This window comes from Panicum hallii, chromosome 5, assembly GCF_002211085.1.
Source record: "Panicum hallii strain FIL2 chromosome 5, PHallii_v3.1, whole genome shotgun sequence".
Classification (NCBI taxonomy): domain Eukaryota; kingdom Viridiplantae; phylum Streptophyta; class Magnoliopsida; order Poales; family Poaceae; genus Panicum; species Panicum hallii.
Window position 1 is genome coordinate 15,973,888 of NC_038046.1, and position 18,914 is coordinate 15,992,801.

Below are 18,914 nucleotides of genomic sequence, written 5' to 3' on the forward strand. Positions count from 1 at the left end.
CGCAAAACCATGCAAGTTCATAAAACAGGCCACTGGGTTGTGTTTATAAAAACTAGGACCAAAGTATGCATCAAAGGGCGGAATTGAACTTGCCATCGTCAAACTCTTGCGAGAAGTCCTGGTCGAAGCACTGTCCCTCGGGTTCGGGGTCGCAGTACTGATCCTCGTTTGCTTGGTCACGCTCGGGTGCTTCCTCGTTCACTCCGTGTCCTACGACGCAATCAAACAGGCACACAATCAAGCACAAGAAGTAAAAACTTTTATCGTCGAGCTTGAATCGGAAACAATTTAGTTACGGAGTTAGGGGTGGTATCTCTAGGTGGTTTCTTAATGGCACGGCTAAAACTATACTAGAAATGGTGTGGTAAAGTTTCGGGTCAATCGGAGGTTGTTTCGCACATAAAATGACGAGCCAAAGATGGTTTCGGGGGTTCGAGGGCTTGTTTGTAAATATCCGGAAAGAGTGTGGGCCTATTTGTAAATCCTAGAAATACCCTAAGCATGCTAAAAGGTGTCGAATACGTTTAGGTTTATGTTCCGAAGGGTTTGATTTGAATTAACGGAAAGGGTGGGGTCATTTTTGCAAAAAGGCTAATAGAGTGGGGGCTATTTCAATCAGTTAGGGGAGAGGGAGGGGGCTAAGAGCAAAATAGCCCTTTCTTCTTCCTCTAGCCGTGGAAATAGGGGAGGGAGGAGAACAGGGCGCCGGCGGCGGCCCAATCCGGCCGGCCAAGGCACGGCGGCGGCCCGGGAGTGGGGGAAAAGAGGGAGGGGGGCGCGGGGAACCCATCCCCGGCCTTACCTCGGGCCGAGGTGGAGCGAGGGGACGCCCCCACGGTGGGCGGCGGGCGGCAGGGGAAGCTGTGGGTGGCGGCGGCTCTGTGGGCTCGGGGAGGAGCTACAGGTGGCGGTGGAGGCCGTGGGGAGGCGGCTGCGCGGTGGGGGGGGGTCTTATAGGGAGAGGGCGGCGGGAAGGAGGCCCTCGGGGGGGTGGCGACCGGCGGCTGCACGGGGCGCCATTAATGGTGCCCCGGCGGCTTGTGGGCGTCGTCGAGCGGCGTGGGCGCCGAGGGCGGGGCGCTGTGCGGCCACAGTGGCCAGGAGGGGACGGCGTGCGCGCGGTCGGGCAGGGCGCCAGCGACGGGCGGCGCGGCACGCGCCCTTGCGCGCACGGGCGGCGCGGCGAGGCGCGGGCCAGGGCGGGCGTGCGGCGACGGGTGGCGCGGCGAGGCGGTCAGCGCGGTACGCGGGCACGCGGAGCACGCGGGGTGGGCGCGCGGCAGCACGGCCGGGCACAGGCGCGGCGCTCGGCCTGGGCGGTGTGCGGGCGAGCGGCAGAGGAGACCGGGAAGGGAAGAGGGAGAGGGAAAAGAGAGAAGGGAAGAAAGAGAGAAAAAGAAAGAGAAAAGAAAAAGGGAGAAAGAGAAAGAGAAAAGGGAGAAGAAATGGAAGGGGAAAAGAGAAAGGAGAGAGAGGGGGGGAAACGCGTCGGCGCCGGTCGCGGCGGCGACCGCGGCCGGTCGGCCACGCGCGCGGGATTGGCGCGCGGCACGAGGAGTGCCGGCGTTGGTCGCGGCGGGCGGTCGCGCGCGAGCGACAAGCCCTCGAACGATGCGGAATGACGATCCGGTTAGGGTTAGGGTTTTGATCTCGAACCGTTTTTACGATTTATTCTAGCGCGTGAGTGGTGCAGAATGAGACGGCGATAGGGTTTTAGGGGTTAGAGCTAGGATCTCGACAACGAGTGATTTTTAATTGAACACTCTAGCGCGCGGTTTTTCTTGAGTAAATTCTCAGGGCGTTACAAGAGTAGTTGTAATTTTCAAGTTAATTATGATATTATTATTCTTCTGACCAAAGTTGATGATAGCAATATTATAATTTTATTCATTGGTTTTTCCATGCATTAGTTCTATTTCTGCCCGAATTAACGTAGAAGTAAACATTGTATGTTTTAATTTTGACCAATATTAAATTAAAGCATGCAAGTGTTATTACTAAATATTCTCAATCCTTTTTGAAATTGTTGTTGTCAGGCTACAATCCAATATCTTTTATCTCGTCCATCGAGCCCCTCAATGGAGGGAATTATGGCTCGTGGAGAGAGAAGCTTGAGATGGCACTTGCGCGGTCCGAGATTGATCTAGCACTGACCTCACCCTGTCCCACTAAACCTGTGGACTTGGTGAGGGGAGAAAATGAGATTGATGCAGCGTGGACCGCTCGGACATGTGAGCATGCACCGATCATCATGAAGTATGACCTTGAGAAGGCAAAATGGGATCAGTCGAACCGCAAGTGCTTGATGGTGATCAAGAGCTCCCAGTATGGAGGCGATAAGGGGAGCAACCACTGCCATTGAGTATCTCAGGAAGGTGCAGAGTCAGTTCAACAGCTCTTCAAAGGCTTATGCAAGTACTCTTATTAAGAGATTAGTCACTGAAAAATACAAAGGTGGAGGGACAAGAGAGCACATACTGAGGATGAGCAACATGGCATCCAAACTCAAGCCTATGAACATGGAGCTCAAAACTGAATTTCTAGTTCATTTGGTTTTTGCATATTTGCCCAAAGAGTATGATTCTTTTGAAGTTAATTACAACTTACACCTAGAGAAATGGGATATTGAGAAGCTTATTGCCATGTGTGTGCAAGAAGAAGAGAGACTTAAGGGCTCACATGGTGATTCAGTCAACTATGTGAAGCAAAACAAGAAGAGGATCTACCTTGACAAAAATGATAAACCACGAGGGAAACCTCAGTGGGAAAGAGGCTCTTCTTCTAAGTCACCTGGAAAGGCCCCACAAAATGTTCACCATCCGAGACAGGGCAATGAAGAAGTAGTGGGCAGGGACCAATGCAAATGGTGCAAGATTGGACACTACCAGAAGGATTGTCCGGAGTTCCTGAAGCATCTGAATAGAAAAGGTGAGGATCATATTACATTCGTAGATGAATCTTTGTATTTAAGTTATGCAAAATCTACTTGGTGGATTGATTCAGGTGCAACTATTAATGTTGCCAATTCCTTATAGAGATTCCGTACGAAAAGTACCCTGCAAAGAGGAGAAAGAAGGCTGAGTCACCAACGGCGTCAAGGCTGAAGTTGAAGCGATAGAACTCCCATTATAATTGAATAATAGCTTCATTCTTCATTTGCATAATGTGCTCTATGTACTCTCTTTGAGAACTTGATTTCAGTCTTATGCTTAACAGATGATGGATTTGATTGCCATTTTAGCAAAGAACAATGTATGATTAAGTTTAATGACAAGTGTGTTGGTCTTGCCTTCCGACAAGACAAGCTTTATATGTTATCTATGCATGAGAATGTGAATGCCGTATGCAATGAAGAAAAGAATGAGTCTTCCTTGACTATGAATATACAAAACAAACGCAAATGATGCGATAACGAAATATCAGCGAAATTATGCCACTATCGCTTAGGCCATATTTCGAGAGGGGGAATTGAACGATTAATCAAAGAGAAAATTCTGCATCCTCTAGATTTTTCAGATACAGAATATTGCATCGATTGCATTAAGGGATAATATGTTAAACAAATTAAGAAAGAAACCAAACGAAGTGTGGAGGTTTTGGAAATAATACACACAGATACTTGTGGTCCATTCCTCATAAGGACCGTGGACGGTTATGATTCATTTACAGATGATTATTCGTGTTATGGGCATATTTATCCAATTAAAGAATGATCGGAAGCGTTGGATAAATTTAAGATATTCAAGGCTGAAGTAGAAAATCAGCATAATTTAAAGATTAAGATAGTAAGATTCAACCGTTTGGGGAGTACAACGGTCGACATACCTCATATAGTCAACTTTCTAGACCCTTGCCCTTTTGCAAGGTCCTTATAGGAAAATGGTATAGTCGCTCAGTACTCTACACCGGGCAAGTCTCAGCGAAACGCAGTAGCTGAAAGACGCAACCGTATCTTAATGGATATGGTGAGAAGTATGATAAGCTACTTCACTTTATCGATAAGTTTGTGGATGGAGGCACTAAAAACCGCAGCTCACATTCTTAATCGAGTACTAAGCAAGTCAATGCTAAAAACACCGTATGAGTTATGGACAGGAAGAAAATCCACGTTAAATTATTTACAAATGTGGGGTTGTCCGGTAAGGCAAAAGTATTTAACCCAAATCTTGGGAAGCTAGATCCCAAGATAGTCAGTTGCTATTTTATTGGCTATCCAGATAAGTCAAAAGGTTATCACTTCTATTATCCTGACAGACATATAAAGTTCGTAGAAATGAGATATGATGTCTTCTTGGAGGACGAGATGGTCAGAGGAAGCATGGTAGCTCGAGAAATCAGTCTTGAAGAGAAGCGGGTGCATGCACCCACTCCGATGATTCAAGAACCATTCTTCTCCATACCTATTACTGCTGCACGGCAATACAGGAACCTGTTGTTAGTTCTCTTATGGCAACAATGTGACGCCCTGAAAATTTACCAAGTTAAATTGCGCGCTAAGATGTTTTGTTCAAAACGTTGAAACCCTAATCACCTCCCGGACCCTTCACCGACCAGACGCTCGGCTCCAGCTGTTGACCCAGCCCCTTTTCCGATGGCCGTACCCTCTTTTTCCTCGTCGCCGTCCCATCCCGCGCCGCTCGGAGGCCTGCCGCCCACGCGCGATCGCCCGCCGCGATTAGTGCCGGCGCGATTCCTTTCTCCTCGCGCAGCGCGCGAATGCCGCGCGCGCGTGGCCGACCGGCCGCGGTCGCCGCCGCGATCGGCGCCGACGCGCCCCCCTCCCTCTCTCTCTCTCCCTCTCTTTCTCCTTCTCCATTTTTCTCTCTCCTATTTTTTTTCCAATCTCTCTTTCTCTTTCTTTCTTTCTCTTCTTTTCTTCCCTTTTTCCTTTCTCTCTTTCCTTCTTTCTTTTCCCCCTCCTTCCTTCTCTCTTTCCTTCCCCTGCCGCGAGCCCGAACGCCGCCCAGGCCGTGCGCGTGCCTTGCCCCGGCCACGCCGCGACGCATGCGCACGCGCAGCGCGTGGCCGTGCGCCGCGCCGTGCCGCCCGTCGACGCGCCCCCGCTCTGGCCCGCGCCTCGCCGCGCCGTGCGCGCACCCGGACCCGCGACGCCGCGCCGCCCTCCGCTGCCGCGCCCCGCCCCGACGCGCCGCTCGTCGCTAGCCGCGCCGCCCGCCGCTGCCACACCCCGCCTTCGTCCTGTGCTCGCACCGCACGCCGCGTCACGACGCGAGCGAACGGACGAACGCCATTAATGGTGCTCCGAGCCGCTCGCCGGCCTTCACCTACCCCCGGCCTCCCCACCGCCTCACCCCGCCTATAAATAGGCCCCCGCCCCGCTCACCCTCTCCCACGGCCTCCACCGCCACCGCCCGCCGCCTTCCTAGCCCCCACCGCCGTCACGCCGAGCCGCCTTGCGCCGCCGCCTCCGCTCCCGTGGGCGCGCCTCCTCGCTCCACCTCAGCCCGAGGTGAGACCGGGGATGGGATTCCCCTGCTTCCCTCTCCCTCATCCCCCTACCCCGAACCGCCCTTTTGCCCTTGCCGGCCGGCGTGCTCGCCGCCGCCGCCCCTGTTTCCCCCTCCCCTGTTTCCTATCAACGGGAGAGTAGGAAGAAGGGGCATTTTGCCCATAGCCCCCCCCCTTCCCTATATTTTCCCCAAGAGAAACCTCCTACTTACTCTCTTTTGCAAAAGAGGCCCTGTTCTTTCCGTTATTTCAAAATAAACCCTCCATTACATAGACCTAATTATACTCGACATCCTTTAGCGTGCCCTGGGTATTTCTAGAATCCACAAATAGGTCCTTGCTTCCTCCGGATAAATACGAATAAGCCCCTGGACCCCTGTTTAGCCCCTGAAACCCCCTTCGCCTCGTCATTTTATGCGCCAAACGACCTCCGATCGACCTAAAACTTTACCACGCCCTTTCCAGTATAGTTCTAGCCATGCCATTAAGAAACCACCCAAAAATATTACCCCTATCTCCGTAACTAAATTATTTCCGATTCAAGCTCTACGGTAAAATCTTTTAGTTCTTTCGCGTGATTGTGTGCCTGTTTGTGTGCGTCGTAGGACACGAAGTGAACGAGGAAGGTCCCAACTGTGACCAAGTGAACAAAGACCAGTTCTGCGACCCCGAACCCGAGGGACAGTGCTTCGATCAGGACCTCGAGCAAGGGTTTGATGATGGCAAGTTCAATCCCGCCCTTTGATGCATGTTTCTGTCCTAGTTTTTTTATAAACACAACCCAGTGGCCTGTTTTATAAAATTGCATGGTTTTGCTTGCTGAAGACATGGTAGGATAGCCACCCTTATTTGTGATAACCATACCTTGACCACCTGGTTTTATAAAGAAAATGTGTGTGTATGGGAAGGGATAAAATGTGGTTTTGAAAGATGAGTCAGACGGGATGGATGGCATTTCTGTGTGATTTGCCGATTGGTGTGCCCGTACCTGTGTGGTTGGGCAAGGAAGGGAGATATCCATCTTGTCACCCCTAAGAACCGAGTTGATGTGTCATCTCACCTAGCTTCCTGTCGTGCAAACCACTTGACCGTTGTATGGGCAACGACTTAGCATAAATCCCGCTAGTTAGACTGGTAGCCATCAGGAGAGCTGAGAGCAACGGGTGATCAAGGAAAAGGGATAAGCTCTGTGTGACTTATGCCCCGGTTAAACCTCGGAGATAGGTCGAATGACCCCTTGATGGACCCCGTGGTGGCTAGTCAGGTCTAGCTAAGGTGGGTAATGGCTTTGTTGGGATCCGCACCGACACTAAGGTGATCGTGCTGTGGTACCCCACCTGTGGGTAAAGTTGCACACCTCTGCAGAGTTAAAATCTATTCGAATAGTCGTGCCCACGGTACTGGGCAAGTTATGGTGTGGTCACATAACTATTGTTTCTCTCTGGGAATGATTGGGCTGGTGTGAGTTGTTTGAAAAGTGTCCGGCAGTTGTGCCGTGTGCTACGGCGGACGAGGAGTCCGGTAGCGGTTTAAAACTTGGATCCTGTGTGGATCAACATCGTGTGCTCCTTGGTACTAGAAAACTTGTTTTGGAAATGTTTTTTTTTGTAAAACAAACCTTTGCATACAACTAAGTTTTCCGCAAATGAACCATAACCTTATCCTTGGATTGTCCTGTGCATTGATTTCTGATATACCCCCTCCGTGGGTGTGATTGGACTTGCTGAGTACGTTTGTACTCACCCTATTCTTACTTTTACAGTGGAAGATCCAGACTACATCCCCGAAGACGTCGAGTAGGGTTTCGTCCTGCACCCAGTCTTGCCTGTGGTTAAGCCACCGCTGGAACTCCGCATGGCGCAAGACTCTGATAATCCTCTTTTCGTAGCTAGTGTAGTAGTGTGGGTTTTAGTTGTAATCCTCGCGATAGTGGCGCTTCACTGCCCATTACCGCATAGAGCTGTACGGTGATGTACCATCTGATGTAATAAAAGTGTTATCAGCCTCCTGGGACTGATAAAGCATCACTTTTAAGACTTCCGTGATGGGGGGACGCTTCAAACAATGAATGAAAGTAAGGAACCTATCGTTCAGGATCCTATAGAACCCGTTATCGCACAAGAGAAAGAGCTACAACAGTACCAGGTAGAAGAAGTGCCAATTAATGAAGGCCCCAGGAGGTATCAAAGAACTAGAAAACCAGCTATCTCGAAAGACTACGAAGTCTATATTAGCAAAGAAATTCAAATGGAAGGTGATCCCACCACATTTGAAGAAGTCATGAGAAGTGCTCACTCGTCGAAGTGGCTTGAAGCCATTCAAGATGAGATGAAATCAATGGGTACTTAGAAGAAATTTCTAAAAGAGCCAAGACAGTAGGTTGTAAATGGTTCTACAAAATAAAATATGACTCCAGAGAAAATGTAGAACGATATAAAGCACGACTAATGCCGAAGGGGTTCACGCAAAGAGAATGAATAGATTATAATGAGATATTTTCTCCAGTCTCATGCAAGGATTCTTTTAGAATCATAATAGCATTGGTGGCACACTATGATTTAGATGGATGTGAAGACGGCATTCCTTATTGGGGATTTGTACGAAAATATTTACATGGCACAACCCAAATGTTTTATCATGGAAGGAAATGAAGTATGGGATGCTGCATGAAGAAATCCATTTACGGGTTGAAGCAAGCCTTTAGACAGTGGTATTTAAAGTTTGATGAAACAATAAGGAAGTTTGGGTTTAAAGAGAATGAGGAGGGCAATTGCGTTTATGCAAAGTTTAAGAATGAGAAATTCGTTTTTCTAATCCTATATGTGGATGATGACTCGCTAGTAGTGTTGTTAATATACTATTGGAGACGAAGAAGTTCTTGTCCTCAAATTTTGATATGAAAGATCTCGGTGAAGCTTCATTCGTATTAGGAATAGAAATTCTCCGAGATAGAAGAAAGAGGGTATTAGGATTATCGCAGAAGGCATACTTAGAAAAGATTCTAAACAAATATAGTATGCATGCGAGTAAGCCAATACCTACTCCTATAGTCAAGGGCGATAGTTTTGGGAAATTCCAATCTTCCAGTAACCAGTATGAGATCGATCAAATGAAAGCGGTTCCATATGCTTCAACTGTCGGAAGCTTACAGTATGCTCAAGTTTGTACACGCTCTGACTTAGCATTTGTTACCTGGCTACTTGGCAGATATCAAGATAAACCAGAAATAGAACACTGGAGAATGGCAAAGAAAGCTCTACGCTATGTGCAAGGCACAAAAGATCTCATGCTAACGTACACAAGATCTGATTCTCTAGAGATAGAAGGTTATTTAGATTCAGATTCTGCAGGAGATGTAGATGACAGAAAATCCATATCACGTTATGTATTCACTCTCGCAAAAGGAGCAATATCGTGGAAAAGCTTCAAGCAAACTGTCACTGCATCATCGATGATGTATGCTGAATTTGTAGTGTGTTATGAGGCCACGGGGCAGGTAAAATGGTTAAAGAAATTTGTACCCGGGTTGAAAGTGGTAGACAACATTCAAAGACCACTTAAGATATACTGCGACAATGAGCCAGCAGTATTTTATGCTCACAATAACAAATCAAGTGGTGCTGCCAAACACATTGACATAAAGTTTTATGTTGTGAAAGAGAAAATCTTGGATCATACTATTAGTCTTGAGCATGTAAGAACAAAGAAAATGCTTGCGGATCCGCTCACAAAAGGTTTACCACCCAATGTGTTTAGAGAACACTTAGCCGGTATGAGTAAGGGCCTAGTTGAAAAGTTATTTCAAAATAGAAAGGTGTATTGTGGCTGCTAATCTGATGGTATTAACCTTTATGACGAGGCATGCTCTATACACTTATTTATGATGAGATGGGTTAAATTAAGAATTGTAAGAAGTAAGTAAGTTGAGATCAAGGGGGAGAATGTTAGGTTGATTCCCACCCGAATCGGTCCAACAATCGAGCCGAACTCGGTCTCGCGCTCTAATGGGGTCCGCTCAACCCAAGCATGGTTGATGGACCCCCGTCGTGTAGTGCCATAAATAGAGGTGGGTGCCGGCGGCGCACAGTACGAGGTTCACCGTGCGCCACCAACACTCCACCGAAAACCCTAAGTCCCGATCCGATCCACAGGAGCGTTGAAACGGCGGGAAGTGCCGCCACCTCTGCACCACGCCGCCGCCGCCGTCGACTACACCCCGACCTCGATCGCCGCCCCTGCGCCGCCATCAACCTCACCCTCACCACCGCCGGTTCGACATCGCCGCCATAGACTCCAACACCTCGAAGCCTGACGGTCTATACCCTCACTCCCTCATTCTCTCTCTCTGTTCTTCCTCTCCCAGATGTAAATTATGTTGTTTACCTCAAGGTTATTGCAAAACACCCTCTGATCTAACACCTAGTGACCCTAATAATCTAACACTTCTCAGTTTTTTTAAGATCCAATGAAACCTCAATTTACTGATGATGCCGATATTACAATACTATAGTCGAGCCTCACAAATTTGAACTCAAAACATCATGAGTTCAACCACTTCCATCGAGCTGCCCATGTGAGAGGAGGTGCGCCATACATTGCTGATAAAAAGTAGAGGCAGATATAAGGCATGCAAATAGTGCAGGAAGAATATTCAGCTAAACATGGAGAAAGGAGTTTTCTCCAATTAAAAACATGCGAATGCTAAGTATGAGATAGGACACACTAAATGCAGCTATGAAAGACAAGAGGCCAAGAACTTACAGCATGGTAGGCATGCATATGGTGGTTTGCCTTGCCGGTCGAAATGCTTTGTCATGATCGAGAATTCTATGGGCCCCACTCATCTATTTCGAAACAATTACCTAATGCCGCCTTGTAAAGCTGTGAACCACCGGATGACATGAATCATTACCCCTCCGTAAGCGATCATTTGATACAGGAAAGAAACAAAATCTACAATTCTGACATCTACATACTATTTGGACTTGCATAACTTCGTGGGCATAGGCAATGGCAGCAAATTTCAGTGTGTCCATATTCATACCTTTGCAGTATCAGTAAGTAACTCGGTGCCAGCAGGGTAGGAAGCATAATACTGGTCAGCTCTAGAAATCCCAGCTCTTGTCCTACAATAAGCTCAAACAGGAAATACTGTCAGGAAAGAACAAGAAGCGTGGAGATTCTGTAAACATGTGCAAGGGAGGTGATTCAGCATGACATACGTGTTGCCCGTGTAGGCATAGGTCACGAGGGTGCTGAAGCAGTAAAATCCAGCGTTGGACGCTATGCGTCGAAACTTCTGGATTTTCAGGATCTCTTTGCACTGATAAAAATGTCCATCTCACAGCAGCTTGATGCTAGTGCGACGACAAAGAAAGAAAGAAGAAAGTCAGGGTCTGTTTAGTTCCCCTTCAAATTTCAACTTTTTACACTCTCTTCATCACATCAATTTTAGGACACATGTATGGAGCAGTAAATATATGTAAAAAAATAACTAATTGCACAATTTAATTGTACATCACGAGACGAATCTTTTTAGCCTAGTTAGTCCATGATTAGATAAAATTTGTCAAATACAAACGAAAGCGCTACAGTATCTCCGATTGAAAAAATTTGCAATCTAAACAAGGCCTCGGTTGACTGACAGAAATGTACAGAATTGTCAGTTGACAAGATAATGCCATCTGCAGCGGTTAGGAAGTATCAAAATGGAGTGCCTATCTGCTTCTAAAGAGCACAAGTCCTAGGTTTGTGCGTTAATGGCAATAATATAATTGGTGCACAAAATTGAGAAAGGCCATGTGGCTAAATAAATCTTGGCAAATAAAAGAACAAGATATAGGCATAGTTTCTTGAGTAGATCAGTATGCAAACAATACCCAAAGGTCATTAACAGAAGATCTTCTTTATGAAATGCATTAATTCCTCATCACACTAGATTATTAGAGATTGCAAAGTGGTTTTATAACACACGTCTAACAAGCAAATTGTTATGTCGAGCTTAACATCATCAAACCTATGGCAACAGGCAGTTGTGAACCAATCATCCTATTCATCATTACTCTTGAAGCATAGAAAACTAGCATGGCAATTTGGCAAAGCCTAACATAGAACTTCAAGTAAACGTCCCATTCTGGCATTTCCACGAGCACCTTCCCTTCATGGGCCCAACAAACTCCACGGAACAATGCACATTACCACTACGTGCACATTCCAGAGGTTAGAATTAGTAAAGAAACCAGGGCAAAGGCGGGAGCGCCCCTCGATACCATAGTTCACCAAGCTGATTAAGAGGCTGTTTGATTTTCTGGAATTTATTTTAAACCATATCACATCAAAAATTTCGATGCTAATTAGAAAGACTAAATATAAGCTAAATATAAAACTAACTGCATAAGCCTAGACTTATTCACAAGATAAATCTATTAAATCTAATTAATTTATAATTCGCACATGTTTATTGTAGCATCATATGGGCTAATTATAGACTAATTAGACTTAATAGATTCATCTCGTGAATAAACCTAGAATTTTGAAATTTATTTTATCATTAGTCTATTTTAATACTCCTAATTAGCATTAAATATCCGATGTGATGGAGTTTAAAAATAAACTCCAGGGCAACCAAACTCCCTAAGAATTGCTGCTCTACATTCCCACAGGTACAAATTTGGTCCCGAATCAAAGGAGATAAGGTAGGGGAAGGAGACTCTACCAATAGGACCTCTGGCGTCTGCGCTGCGCAGCGAATTCCCTAGATAGGTCAGTAGCCTAGCAGGCCGCCGCCGCCGCCGCCGCCGCCGAGATCATGATTGTGTCAGCTCGTGGTGTAGACGCGAATCAAAACTGCGAAGAGGAAAGAACGCCAGAGAATGCAGCCCCGCTAACACGCGAAGCGGAATGGGATGGGTTCTAGACTATGGCATGGCACTAGTGCAAGTTGGGCCAGGCCGATGTGACGTGAAAGGAGTATATGGGCCATTTTTGTGTCCCACTTTTTTGTTGTTGGCAAAACTTTCGAATTTGCACCAGCCGAGTGTCGACTGTCAAGTTTCTTTAAAAAGAAACAGGGAGAGTCCAAATTTCCTCCAAAACTGAACAAGTACTGTACCATTTTCTACATACAAGGTTTTAGTTTGAACGTAAAATCTCCAGAAGACACAATTCAATTCCTACCGGAACTAGCGGATAATATCACATTCAAAATGGTGACTGAATCTTGTGAAGAACAATGCAAGAATAGATATGAATGAAAAGTTCTTTTTGTTTGCCAGAATAGTTTTTAACTGAATGCCTAATCAAGTAGTCTGAAACCTTTTCGTGTGACGTTGTAGTTTCTTTGGATCTTTACAGAAGAAAAAACAAGACTTTCGAAAAAAAATAGAAGAAAAACAATGGCCAATCAAGAGCAACGGACGCACTCTGCAAACCTATGGATCACGAGCAGCTGGTGGCGCCAATGGTCTAGTCGTCATCGACCCATCGTGTTACAAAAATTGCACAAACGCAGGCCTGCCCAACAGATCGTCCACGCATTATATTGCACCGTACGATGTCGAGTACAGCTGAACAATTTTGTTGGTAGATTCTCTATGAGCCGTGCAAGATTAAGCAAGTCGGTTTCCTGTTCTTTAGCATTCTTTTTCTTGCAGGAAGGACGAGTAGAGCCAGTTTTGCGTTCCAACATTAGAATGATGTTGTACCTACCCGTGTCATGTGAGGTTAGCTTTGGCGAGGTCGAGGAGCTTCTGTTGTCATGTTGTACCAGCTGTCCGCGACTTGTGTGTGTCATGTATGCTTGGCGTGTCTCTGAATCGGCAGCTGCTACTCACGTTTCTCTGCCGAAAAGACGGTTTTAATACATACCTCGTTTGTTCAGTATGCCCCTACCTGCAACGCATGAGCCTTGCACTGTAGGAAAGCCTGACATAGGCATCGGTAGACCAGAGATGGCAATGACACGTTAGGAATTCTGAGCAAGTTACGTACGTAACAGGTTGGTGACAAAGCTGCAGTAGTGGTAGTAGATGATTCCCTTTGCAAAACATAGAGCCTACTCGCTTGCCTAATTTGCCATAAAAAAAAGCTTGCCAAATTTGTTTAGTGCACGCAAGTGGAGGGAGCAACCCACATTGGCGACTCTTCTTCGGTCATTTTCTACCGGATACCAGCATCCCGTATTGCTCTCTGTCTGTGCTCCACACGCCTATGTCCCTTTCGACAGAGACAGGTGTTACTTCACCATCTATCCAGATTGACTATATTCTTTGCCAGGTAAGTTGATCATCCAAATTGACCATCTTTTCGCCGAGGTGGGTTTGTTCATCTATCCAAATTGACCCGAGAGCAAAACTTTCCCGAAACAGTACGACGAGACCACAGAATCTGGTGCGCAACGTGGCCGCGTCACAGCGAGCGCCAACAAGGCATCGCTATCCTCTCACCTCCTGGGCGAGACAGCAGCTGCCGACCTCTGACCACCAAATAAAGTCCCCGTCTCCTTTTCGCCAACTCTGGCGGACGAAAGAGTCACCACCAAAAAAAACATGGGGCGAGTAAAACGCGATCCATAATCTCAACAAGATCTGATTCTGTGCCACACCGAAGAATCGAACAGTGGGATTGGGGGCCGGGATTAGAGGCAGCAATCAGACGTGATTGTCATTATCTCAATCGGCGAATTGGATACATTAACTGTTCATGGCACGACACACCGGGCAAAACTAGCACTCACTACTGAACCATCATCCGGGAGGAGGCGAGGAGCGAGCAAACCACGACTCAACACTGAGGCAAAACTACTACAGGGACTAAGGCACGTCTCGTCGAGTTCTTCCTCAACGGTCGCCGGCGGCTACCTGCCGCTTCCTCTAATCTATCTCTCGACGGTGACGGAGACGTTGCCGCCAGCGCCGCCGCGGACGTTGCCCGAGACGACGGTGGGCAGCTCCACGTTCTTCTCCTTCTTGGGGGTGGTCTTGTAGTAGCAGAAGTAGAGGATCAGCTGGACCATTCCGAAGAAGGTGCCGAGGGCGTTGGGGATCTGCATTAATTTAATTGCGTGCACAAGCAGGACAAACAAAGGTTAGCAGAGGTTCGAGTTCAGCTTGGATGTGTGTCGAAAAATGAGAGATCCAATTCAAAAATAATTCATGGACGACATAGATTGAAAGGTGCTGACCGTGACGTAGAGGTCGAAGCGGATGAGGGCGTAGGCCGTCCAGCAGACACCGTTGAGGAAACTCACCAGCGACAGAGAGAAGGGCATGTACTCAACACTCTTGGTCTTGATAACGTTCCCCTGCACAAAAAAACCGTCGTCAGTTCAGAGTTCGAAAGGTGACACCCATAACAGCTACATCCATCCATAAACATACTATAACAACCACATGTATCTGCAAGTAGTGTTCGGTATGTTTCAACACGGAGTGGTGTGGAACACACAGGTAACGGTGAGCACGAGAAGGTACCAGCAGCATGCTGATAGTGGCCGCCACTGTACCTTCCTTTTATCTGCAACGTGACGGCTTCACAAAAGTTTGGCAAAGACAAGGGTCACGAAAAGCTACATGTACTCAGCTTCCATCCCGGGGAATCCCAAGTCCATGTAGTATCAGACAAAATCACTACCACGCATACGTTTGTCATGAAAGGTAGCTGCCAATTGAACCACTAACCTGCACACGTTTGCGACGGAAGGCAACCGCCAATCGGTTCCTTTATTTCGTTCCAAACCCGTCACCTCAGCACCACGCGAGTTTGGTGAGCGCAACAGAACAAGTTTGATTTGCTAATCCAGTGTGCACAACAAAGACAGAGACCTTATATGGAATGCAAGTACACCAGATGAACGAGCACGCACCACGTACGGCTGGCTGCGGCATCTATCCGGTAGAGACAATAGCCTTTTTGACCGAACACCAAAGGAATACACCATCTTCTGAAAGATCATGTGGTGTCCACTGTCCAGGAATACACAGCAGGGGCACGTTGTTTTATAACCAAAGAGCAAAGATTTGACACGATGGTTTAAGCTTCAAAAAGTGCAGTTCAATGCAACTTTTAGAGATTATAAACGAAATTGGCTTTCCCATCTGTTCTTCAAAGACAAACAACTAATCTAAGCTTTTCGGAAGAAAAAAACAACTAATCTGCGCTGCTATAATACATGCATATCAACTAACTACAACCTGATGAGTCACACTTGGATGCCCTGTGTAGCCTGCAAAATCCATACCATATCCACTCGTGTCTAGATCATGCAACAAGTTTTAAAGGTGATGGGAACTCCTGACTAGTTAGCAATCAATTAACTCTATAGCTTACACGCATGACCTGGAGAAGAAGATGTGTAAACATATTTTGCATGTTCCAGAACAACAAAGCCCAAAATAACCTGAACTGTAACCCCAACCCCCCTGAGCCAATCCAATCAGCAGACTAACAATCTCACTGGCAAGCAGGTCCACCAAATCCTTGCTGTGCCCACCAGCCAGTGACCATGCATACCAGATTAGGCACACGCATCCTTATTCCTTTACACCAGCAGCAGCATCGCCGCCGCAGCCGCCACCAACCAAATTAGGCACTCATACCTCGATATCTCCCCCCAACAGTATCAGAGCTGTACTAGTAACTCCTATCCATATCGATTAAAAATTAGCTTAACCATCCACCGACATGTGGGTCCCAAATCAAACCCATGCAGATAAGCACTCACAGATATGCCCAATTATTGCAACCCTGATTTACCCAATGGCAAATATTATCCACGCAATTAAGCAGCAAAATCAGGCAGGCGACGGATTCAAACACACCACTACACGCCGCACAATGAGGGAGAGGCAGAATTGGATGGATGTTCGTTCACGTACCATGACGGTGAGCGGGGAGGCGTACATCATCGCGCCGAAGATGACGCAGAGGATGCCGACGATCATGGAGCGCTTCTCGTGGGTGTGCGCGGCCAGGAGCACCGAGACCACCACGATGACCATGAACACAATCTCCACGGCCAGGACGGCGAGCGCCCTCTTCTGCACACGCGAATTAAGGCACACGAATCAAACTCGAAACCAGATCGATCGGATCGATAGAGGGCGGAAAGCATGATACGCAGGACCGCTGGCACTCACGCGCTTCTTGTTGTCGCAGTAGATGAAGAAGATGGTGAGGTACGCGGCCTCGATGACGAGCCCGATGCCGTTGATGGTGACGACGAGGATGCTGTTGGGGTGGACGACGGGGATGCCGTAGAAGACCCAGAGCATGCAGTTGAGCAGCGTCGCCAGGTAGGGGTCCGCCTTGAACTCCTCCACGTCCTTGGCCTTGCAGATCCGATAGAACGTCGGCCTGCACATAGACACGCGGGCGCAAATGCGGGCGCCGCCGCCTCACCGTCAGCACGAACAAAACCCTAACCAGAACCACCGAGCTCGTCGGAGGTGGATGCGCGGCGCTGGGCGGGGCAGGGGCCTTACACTGGGGAGAGGAAGAGGCCGAAGGAGATGACATTGCCTGCAACCAAAGCGAAACCACTCGTGAGCCGCCGACTCGGCGAAATCTAACCAAACCAACCAAAACCCAGCGCCCGCCGTCGATCGATCCGGAGTTTGGATACTTGGATCGCCCCCACTAGAAGGTCCCAATCGAACCGAACCAACTTACCGATGATGCCGACGACGTTGCGGGCCGCGTCGGCGGAGATCATCTTGCTCGCCGGTGGTGAGGGGCCCTTGCGGACCTCCTCAGAGAGCGAGTGGGCTCGGCTGCGGCCGGCGAGGTGCGGGTTGCTTTTGGAACTGGGCTAGACGACGAGGCGAGGCGTGGGCGCTGGAGGACGCGGCGCTCTGCGATGCGCGATTGGGGATTTCGGGGGCAGGTGGTTGGCGGCGGGTTCGCCCCGGCCTTTATAGGCGCGCGGCGCGTGAGGAGGGCCGGGCGCGGGGCCGCCGCGCCGCAGCGCGCCCGAGTCGCTGGTCGCCACTCGCCAGGCGTGTGTGCTTATCCGATCCGGACGGACGGGGGCCAGGTGGTTAACCCCCGCCGCCGTGTTACCGTTGGGTGATTAAGGCCTGGGGGAGGCTGGCGCGTGGGGCCGGGCGGAGGGGCGGGCCCGCGGGGCAGTGGCTCGGGGCGGGGGTTCGGGCAGGGGGGTTCCGGCGTGCGTGGGTGGTAAATGCGCTGGAGGATATCTAGAGAGCTATTCACACGTCGGGGAATTTTGACCGCAGGTGTAAACCGTTGCGAGCTAGTACTACTTGATCGGCAAGAAGAAGAGATCCCGGTGTTAATCTTGATTACAATCGTGTATTACTCGGACTCCTGTACCGATTTCCTAAAACATCCTATCCGCGGTACGTTGGAGTAGTTTTGTTAGGATAATAACTCCTAGTAATTACTCCTTATCCAATCCATATCCAAATCGCTCTGAGCCCCGAATCTTTACTAGCTAGCTGGCTGTGTACCAATCCGGTGTTTATCTTATTGTTATCACAAGTTATAGTGTTCTTGATTGTTACCATCAATGCTCTTGTACGTATACTACCCGTCCAAATCTTTTCTTTTTCGGCGAGGATTCAAACTTTTTTTCTTGTTTCTTTTTTTGCTAGGATTCAAATCTTCATTTCAACCCCGGAATCTAGATAGAGCAATTCACACGCCGATGTCTTTCGAGTTTTGACCGCATACATGCCACCTGTGAGCAAGTAGCTAGAGATGCATGTACCGGCCAGTAACTAGCTAACTAATTAATTATGAAGGACAGCAAGGGACTTGTTTTTGGATTATCATCAAGTAAGCAATCCCATTATCGTGCAATGCCTAGATGTTATCTTTAGATATATGTCCGTTGGCGGCGACACAACGAAGATGGCTCTCATCCATTTTCATGTCAGTTGTACTTGCGAACAATCCTTTCCTCTTCTCATTTTATTGCATTCAAAGCAATATCTGCAATCGGCCAACCCAAGCCGTCATCATCCGCAACGCAACGAATCACTTTGCTCATTTTTAGCGATGACGGGCTAGTTCTAGCTAAACCGGTCCAAACATCTTGTTTCACCTAGTCCGGCAGCCTGGCCCAACATCTAGGGTTCCGTTACTCGACCTGTCTGAATGGCTGCCAAAACCGGATCGAATTAAGACCACCGGCGGTTCATCCTAGGTGCGGCTGGGCATAGGTGATGAATTAAGCATCCTAGGAGCGGCTCAGGAGGGCTTTCGCGGTCCAGGAGGATTTCTTCTTCCTCGCGCCGTTGAAGCTCCCCGTCGTCGCTTCGCTCGCTCCCGCTCCACCCTCCACCTTGCAGCCGGATTCGCCTCCGCCGACCGCCGTCATTGGAGCTGCTCGCTCCCGCGCCACCACCCTCCGCAGTCCTAACCTGCCTCCATCGAGCGCTGGAAATCTCACCATGACTCCCCCGCCGCCTCCACAGGCCATCCGG

The 18,914-nt window shown here is 48.4% G+C and overlaps 1 protein-coding gene and 1 pseudogene across 1 annotated transcript; both read right to left on the reverse strand.

The window, feature by feature from the left end:
* Positions 1–10,016: 10,016 nt before the first annotated feature.
* On the reverse strand, positions 10,017–11,609 carry LOC112892481 (annotated as a pseudogene).
* Positions 11,610–14,104: 2,495 nt separating this feature from the next.
* Positions 14,105–17,414, reverse strand: LOC112893909 (bidirectional sugar transporter SWEET6b). The gene is made up of 6 exons (XM_025961437.1): positions 17,137–17,414; positions 16,950–16,986; positions 16,605–16,821; positions 16,344–16,505; positions 14,651–14,770; positions 14,105–14,512 (listed from the first exon to the last, which is right to left on the reverse strand). The coding sequence occupies exons 1-6, from the start codon at positions 17,177–17,179 to the stop codon at positions 14,345–14,347; spliced, it is 747 nt and encodes a 248-aa protein (XP_025817222.1). The 5' UTR covers positions 17,180–17,414; the 3' UTR covers positions 14,105–14,344.
* Positions 17,415–18,914: the final 1,500 nt, after the last annotated feature.